This window comes from Coffea eugenioides, chromosome 8 (genome assembly GCF_003713205.1).
Source record: "Coffea eugenioides isolate CCC68of chromosome 8, Ceug_1.0, whole genome shotgun sequence".
Lineage (NCBI taxonomy): Eukaryota > Viridiplantae > Streptophyta > Magnoliopsida > Gentianales > Rubiaceae > Coffea > Coffea eugenioides.
In genome coordinates, this window is record NC_040042.1 from 40,959,933 (window position 1) to 40,967,863 (window position 7,931).

The 7,931-nt window shown below is 36.5% G+C and overlaps 2 protein-coding genes across 3 annotated transcripts; one reads left to right on the forward strand and one right to left on the reverse strand.

The window, feature by feature from the left end:
- Window positions 1-640: 640 nt before the first annotated feature.
- On the forward strand, window positions 641-3,598 carry LOC113781667 (glutamyl-tRNA(Gln) amidotransferase subunit C, chloroplastic/mitochondrial). 2 transcript variants are annotated; one of them, XM_027327639.1, is made up of 6 exons: window positions 641-1,011; window positions 1,177-1,217; window positions 1,919-1,974; window positions 2,553-2,604; window positions 2,715-2,800; window positions 3,311-3,598. In XM_027327639.1, exons 1-5 carry the CDS (start codon window positions 763-765, stop codon window positions 2,788-2,790), a joined length of 474 nt encoding a protein of 157 aa, XP_027183440.1. In that variant the 5' UTR covers window positions 641-762; the 3' UTR covers window positions 2,791-2,800; window positions 3,311-3,598. The 2 variants fall into 2 exon arrangements, with proteins under 2 accessions (XP_027183440.1, XP_027183439.1); XM_027327638.1 differs by having other exon boundaries at window positions 643-1,011; window positions 3,358-3,598.
- A 1,223-nt stretch (window positions 3,599-4,821) lies between these two features.
- LOC113781666 (pentatricopeptide repeat-containing protein At2g29760, chloroplastic-like) lies at window positions 4,822-7,396 on the reverse strand. Its single transcript, XM_027327637.1, has one exon. It carries the CDS (start codon window positions 7,319-7,321, stop codon window positions 5,330-5,332), a length of 1,992 nt encoding a protein of 663 aa, XP_027183438.1. The 5' UTR covers window positions 7,322-7,396; the 3' UTR covers window positions 4,822-5,329.
- Window positions 7,397-7,931: the final 535 nt, after the last annotated feature.

The following is a 7,931-nucleotide window of genomic DNA, read 5'->3' on the forward strand; positions in this document are numbered from 1 at the left end:
GTGCACACGTACATTGGAAGGCTGAACTCATTTGCATGGTGCTGATTTGAGCCAATAAGCAGCTTTGAAGCAACAAGTAAAACACACAAGTTGGGTAAGACAACTTGTTTTCTTTTATGGTGAGGTTTCCTTAGGCAAACAACTGCCCAACTTTGCCCAAAAGTACCACTAAAGTAGTAAAATAGATTACACAGTTTTTGTAAAATATCCTCTGGCATTAACATTTCTTTTCACTATCTGACCAAAATTTCATTACGATGATACTTTATTATACAAAATGGTACTATAAATCATTAAAATTCTATGTAGAAGAAGTAACCGATAGCATGAGTTTGCTTTTTCTTATGTGGGTGTAAATTAATCCTTGAATATACAGAAAGGAAATCTATGTCATTAAAATTCTATGTACAAAAATTAATCGAGAGCGTCTCTTACGTGAGTGTAGATTAATCCTTGAATATATAGAAAGGAAATCTATTACTTAGAAATGTTGTAATTTACCGTCACCTTTATAAGTAGATTCATGTAAAAAATTATCTAACAAATTTATAAGTAGATTCATGTAAAAAATTATCTAACAAAATTAAATATATAAAGCCACAAGGTTATCTCAGCTGTGAAACGGGCCATCGGTAATTGGACTCCAACCTCCGAATCAGGCCCACGTCCGCCAAAACAGCCCCGATAGACATCTACCTAAAACAGGAACTTGCAGAGTTGAAGCTGTAATTTTCTCGTTTTTTCAGTAATCTGCTGCAAAAAATGGGAAGCAGAGCTTTCATGGTTTTGCTAAGTCATAGAGGAGCATACATTAATCCTTCTGCTAATGCTGCCCAACTTTTCTTGACTTTCGGGCAAAGCCCATTTTCTCCTGTGAAGATAAAATGTCTTGTAGAACGCAGGAATCATAGGACAAGCCACAACTTCTCCACCGCAGCAAACTCTAGCCTTGAGCCCCCTAATCTTCCTCGTTTGGCTGAAACTGCTCGAATTTCCCTCACCCCAGATGAAGTATTACTACTATATATATGCCCTTTTCTTCCTTGTCTTCATATCCATGTGTACTCGTATAATTGATGACTTAGAAGTCCGTGTTTTTTCTTTAAGCAGAGTTGCAAAGGTATATTTTTGGATTGTAATCTTTATTTTTCCCCTTCCTTTGTTGGGTGTTTACAGGTGGAAGAATTTGCTCCTAAAATGAAACAAGTGGTAGATTGGTAATGTATCTTCTTTCTTTCTTTCTTTCTTTGGCTGTCTCTCTTTCTTATAACTAATAACATATGCATGTATGATTGAAATGTGGGAGTTTGCTGAAGAGCCTTATATTTATCATTTGTTTGCGGAACTTAAAAATTGAAGTTTTGTGAATACTGATCATAGTTTTAGGCTTCTACACTTGAATGTCAGCCTGACTGGTGTAATTTTGATTTTCCCTGTGAACTTTTGTGTATTGGTTTGCTCTAAAATCTGATATGAAATGACATAAAAAAAATTGATATAAGTGTTTGTAATTTACAAAATCAGAGATGTGGGTTTTGTTCCAAATACAATGCTCTTTTACAGTATGGTCTTAGACTGGAGTATTTTATCTATGCTTCTTCATCATAATTTGAGTGAATCAAATTAGTTTACAGACTGATTTGCTGAAACTCGTGTAGTTCTTAGTAGCATTCAAATGCAGTCTAGAAGCAAGTTTTGCATCCAGAAAGGATCATTCGACTGATCTCCCTGAATTTTTGCACCGACATGAAGTTGTTTTTATAAATCTGATGTCATAAAAGGGTAGTTTCAGGGTATGAGCTATGTTGATGATTGTCTCTGGGGATTGGTATAGTTTTTCCTTTGTAACTAGACACGCCATTGCTTTGTTCTAATTTTTAAAGGCTTTCTTGTAATTGGATTATTCTTTATGAAACAGGTTTGGGCAACTCCAAGCTATTGATCTTGAAAGTATTGAGCCAGCAATGCGAGCAGGTACTTGACAGTTTTGAATGAAAATCTTTATTTGGTAGCTAGTCTATAGTTGAAACGCTTGATAAGGCTTACCTTTTGGTCCGATTTTGGAACTCTAAAAAAGAGGTCAGGCTTTCTGTAACATTAAAGAATGAAAGTATTTTTTTAATCTGCTCCTTCCTTTTTATTTCTTTCAGGCATTATTGTGTCTACCTCTTGTTCTACTTGATTTATTTAAAATTATTCTCAGCATGTTCACTTGCTTATCATTGAAAATATCTAGCATTAGCTGATTTGAACCCACAAGGTGGGAGATTTGTCAACTTAAAGTGCAGGAGACTTCGTGCTGATAACATGCAATTGGAATTTAAATTGGCATGTTTTCATATTTTTTTCAATGTTGCTCCACCCCAGCAACCAGAATATTGATATTGCTACTGATGATCCTTTCTTGCTTTGACAATCTGTCATATAAGTGAATAAGAATATAAGCACGAACAAGACATGCCTTCTTGGTTTCATCTACTGCTATTGTCCTTTGACTGCAGATTTTATACTTTAGTTACAAATTCATTTGTTGGAAATATGTTGAACTGCAGATACTGAAGATGACAATTCACGTGATGATTTACCTCAAATTTTTGAGAATCGGTTGGTATCAGGAATATCTGTGATCTACTACTGTTCAAAGTAGCATTGCATCTCTGTCTGCAATTATAAGAATCATCACTTAATCTTAGATGAACACACGTTCTCAACAGGGAAGCAATAATAAAAGCTATGCCAAGCTATGAGGAACCTTATATCAAAGTTCCAAAGGTCTTGAACAAGGAGTAGAACTCTACTGGTGTGTTTTCCTCCTCTCATAAGTGTTACTTGAATATACTAAGGTTGCTTATGAAGAACGTCTTACCTCATCTATGTTTAGCCTCTTTGCATTCGCACTTTGTATTTTCTGTTTTTATGGTCTTGTTTTTGGTTGCTCCATGTCAAACTTCAAAATTTACCTCTCTTGACTCTTTTGTTTTTAGGTTAAACGGGGATTATGAATGGGGTGTGATCCCAGTCAATTTACATACATAAGCTTGCATTACTGATTTTCAAACTTACAAGTAGCATGAGTTACATTCCTAGTTCCATTTTCTTGTGTTTTTATGATCATTAGCTCATGGCATCTTGAATTCTTTTCTATGGTTGACTTATACTGGAAATACCAGTTTGATGTACTTGCGCCAGTTGATTATGTATCTGTGTAATCATTTGCATTCAGTATATTCACAGTTTAAGTAGTTTGGTGCATCTTTCTAGTCTCTAGGTATCTTTATATCACATACTCTTATCCCATCTTACTGGACAGGGTTGTGGAATGCACCAATTAACAAATTATGGGTTTGTGTTGGACAGAATACATGATGAAGCTGGACTGAGCTTCTAGTTTCTGACAAGATAGTGAAACCCGTTCGGCCTCCCCAAGTACGCAAATCTAAATTTTAAGGAGCTGTAGAATCCATTTTCTGATTCATAGTTCTCCCAATAAAATAGGGGATTGTGCTTTGTTACAGTTTTTGTATGTTCAGAATATTATAGTACGTTTGAGTTGAAATTATATTTGACTGTAAAAACATGAGAAAATTATTATGATTGACATGCTGCTTGAAAAGAAATGCAACAAGGACTGAAGGAATACAACTACAACCTAAATTTGTGGACAAAATTTGGACAAAAATGACAATTTAAACTGATAACTTGCATTCAGATGAAGGTTTCGAGATAAACAGTATAAGCACAATAAAACAAACAAAAAAAAAAAATCATCAAAGCTCGGGTTTGGTTAATTTGGAGCAACAGATTGCCCTTTTCCTGAAATTCTGGTCATAATTTCCTGTTACAAAATAATGCTATACATTCTTGTTTGACAGTTCATCTACCTCCCTGATATTTGATGTATTGGAGTCTGATCTTCTTCAAAGTTTCAAGAACACTTTCATGCAAGTCTTTCCTTGGGAGATTCAGACACACAACTTAAGTCCAGTTCCATGATTGATGATGGACCTTTCGACTTTTCTGGTATAGTTGTTCATTTGGTTTCAACAAGTTAGCATCTATAACTTGAAGAATCTCACTAGGCATCAAACCTTTAACCCAACCCTTCAGGTTCAAATACTCACCAAATATTTCACAGCAGGGCTAGTAGTAGTAGTGTTGGTTATTCCTTCAACATATCACAGAGACAGGTCCGAGAGTCACTTCTTTCACTGTTGAGTGTTCTCCATGCATGATGCACCCTCATTTGGTACAAACTTGACAACAATGCAAACCTTCTTCTCTCCTCAAAACATATTCAGTACAGTGGTTGGTTGTACTCTACTTTTTGGTGCAGCAACCCAGTTAAGTGAAAGGACGATTGCTCAATTCTATTCTTCCGTGCATCTTGCTTTTAGAGATTTTTTTTTTATTTTTTGAACATTAAATCTAACCATTAGCTATCCATCTTGTTTTCAGGAGAACTTTTTCTTTGAATTCAAAATCAAATTTTTAGCAACAAGGCTAGTTATTATGTATACTTTATTATTTCCCTCCAATCTCATCAATATCTATACAATATCTATGCTATATATAAATGGAGAGCAGTAGTAGTTGGTATAAATATTTTCTGTCGTTTTTCAAACTTTCAATTTTACCCCTACATTTTTTTTTACCCTAATCACCTGATCACATTTCTTGACACAACCGCTCATAACTACTCCAAGTATTGCAACTACTAAATAATCTATTTTTTAATTGAAGAAAAAATTACCTATAAATTGAAGTCTGTTAATGAAAAATTCGTATAAAATTTATTAGTGTAAAAATAAAATTCACAAAGTCTAAATTGCACACACATTGGGCGTGCCTTAAACATGACTATAAATTTATCAATTTTAATATTTCACAATAGCCAGTTTTACAGCAAGTTGACGAATGCAACGCCAAACAATAGAATAAACAAACCTTCAGACTTGGTTCTTTGGAGGTAACTTCATCCAAACTTTGAGGATGCTAATTGGCATGAATAGCCGTTACTTGTGCATTGGCTCGAGTACAACCTCGACTCCATTTCCATGGGCTTCACCCTTGTGCTATGCACTAACAACCCCTACCTGTTTCTGTTGTACTGGCACCTGCGATTACTGCCATGATCATACTCCAATCAAGCTACATCTCTGCACTTTCTGTGTTCTTAATTTGATCCATAGATATGCAGCATGGTACCAACGCTGTTCAAGGAAGTTGTACAGTATCTTCAAGCGAGCATGGAATGAGGCATGATCTTACAAGTTACGGTAGGCAAATATGTTCACAGGATTCCTCACCAACAACAAACTGCTCTCAGTGACTAAATCTCGTCCACCTCAAAGAGTACAGTAGAAAGGCTATACATGTACCCGTCAGATCTTAGATGATCCATGAACTGATCAAGCAGATTGTAGATTGCCCTTGAATCTTCATGTCTTTCGTCACTCACCATGAATTCATGTATATTGCCACAGATTTCAATGGAACTAACTGCATCATGCTTTTTGATACCATTATCATTCATCAATTTTCTTATATTCTTCATGTCTCCCCATCTTTTAGCTTCAGAATAAATGTTTGACATGAGCACATAGAGCCCACAATGACTAGCATATGGTTCCTGCTCCAGCAGCTGCTTTAGGACCTGCTCTGCAATTGTGATATTATGATAAATCCTACAAGCATTCAATAAAGAACTCCAAATAACAGTGTGTGGCTTCATTGGCATTCTTCCTATCAGCTTTACTGCTTCATCCAAAAAGCCTCCACGCCCAAGAATATCAACCATGCATGCATAATGCTCAATTTCACGTGGTACTCCATACACAGAACTCATTTTGTCAAAGTAATACCACCCAATGTCTGTTAGACCACTGTGACAACAAGCAGATAATAAGCCAATGAAGGTGACCTTGTCAGGCCACTTTCCACCAGCTTGCATCTCTTCAAATAGCTGAATGGCTTCATGTCCAAACCCATGAAATGCCAGGGCTCCAATCATGACATTCCAGGAGACAATATTCTTCTCTGGCATCTCATTAAAAAGATCAAATGCATTTTCAAGAGAACCACATTTTGAGAACATATCTATAAGTGCATTATTCAAAGTAACACTAGAGTTTATGTTGTTACAGCGGATATAATCCTGAACTTTATTCCCCATCACCAAATCACCACGTTGGCAACAAGCTGAGAGAACGCTAACCAAAGTAATCTCATCAGGCTCCACTTTAGAGTTGCACATTTCAAAGAAGAGATCCAATGCATCCTGCAAGCAGCCTTCATGGATACAACTTGACATCATTGCATTCCAAGAAACAACATTTTTCACGGGCATTTGGCTAAAAATATCCTTGGCTCTTTCAAGGCAACCATGTTTGGCATAAGCAGTAAGAAGAGAGGTCCAAGAAACAACATTTCTATGGACCATACGATCAAAAAGTGTTTGTGCTGCGTGAAGGTCTCCACACTTAGCATACATATCAAGAAATGCATTTTGCAAAACAATATCAACACCGATCCCATTTATGACAACATTGTGGTGAACGAACTTCCCCAACTCCAAGTTGCAATCATGAGAACAAACAGAAAGCAAATACATAAGAGTAAAAACATCGGGTTGGATACCTCTACCCCTCATTTCAAGAAACAGCAAGAACGGTTGTTCGCCACAACCCACTCTCGCATACCCACCAATCATCGAATTCCAGGAAACCAAAGTCTTTTCCATGATTTCATCAAACACCTTCCTGGCGGAGGCGATAGTCCCACAGCGAACATATACATTTATAAGACCATTTTCAACACAAACATGAGATTCATATCCTAATTTAACAGCCATCAGATGAACTAAAACACCATCTCTATAACTCTCTTTAATACCACAAGCCTTCAGAACAAAAGGAAACGTAAATTCATTTGGAAAAATAGCCGAAACAATCATTTGCTTATACAGTATCATAGCCTTTTCTGGATCTTCACTATTTGCATAACCCCGGATTAAACTGTTATACACGTAACGGTTTCGCTGAGGAATTTCATCAAACAGTATCTGCGCATATTGAATATCACCCCATGGAGAGAGTGCATAGGACGCTATGAGTTTGGTTACAGTTAAGTCACGATGGGCTAGGCCATGGACGATGATTCGGGCGTGCAGACTCTTGATTCCTTTCACGGATAAGCATTTTTTGATGAGGGAATGGAGGGCTTGGAGCCGAGGAGATTGAACATTGTGAGCGAACGACGACGAAGTAGTACGGTTACAATTAAGGCGGGAAGCAACGGTCAAGTACCCAAGAGATTTGAACATATCAGTCCCACGTTGGACTTCAAATCTGCTTGGGTTTTGGTGCTCCGAAACTTCTCCAAAGTAATATTCACTCCAAACTCCACCCTCTGCATCCTTGTAATCTAAACCTTGAGATCTCCTCCCTTTATCTTGTAACCATTCGAGCAGGTTTCAACCATCAGGACTCACTGTCAATTTCCTCGGCATAAAATCAGAAGCCCAAAGCCACAATCACGTGACCATTACCTCCGCTTACCCTGAAGCTCATCCAAAGCACTCCAAAAGTTACCACCTCATTTGCAAAGAGCACAAATGAATCCACCTAATTGAATTTTGACTTAATGAGCCAAATTTCAATTTAATTTTTTAAAATTTGAACCCGAACTCAAAATGTAATGTTCGAGTTCAAACTAGGTTCAAATTTGAGTTTGAGTCGAGCTCAAGCATAAAAAAATATATATATATAATTATTTTTATTTTTTAAAAAATAAATAAAATAATAATTTTATTAACAAATAATAAAATATTAATATATATATATAATCACACCAACTCGTAAATACCTTTAAACTCGAGTTCGACTTGATTAACTCGAACCACTCACAAGCCAATTCGTTTGCAACCCTAGAAG

Bases quoted from the DNA above. Each gene is read 5' to 3' on its own strand.
- LOC113781667 (XM_027327639.1), top strand. From the start codon at position 763: ATGGGAAGCAGAGCTTTCATGGTTTTGCTAAGTCATAGAGGAGCATAC. The intron at 1,012-1,176 runs GTATTACTACTA...GGGTGTTTACAG, and splicing joins TTTCCCTCACCCCAGATGAA to GTGGAAGAATTTGCTCCTAA. The intron at 1,218-1,918 runs GTAATGTATCTT...TTTATGAAACAG, and splicing joins ATGAAACAAGTGGTAGATTG to GTTTGGGCAACTCCAAGCTA.
- LOC113781666 (XM_027327637.1), bottom strand. From the start codon at position 7,321: ATGTTCAAATCTCTTGGGTACTTGACCGTTGCTTCCCGCCTTAATTGT.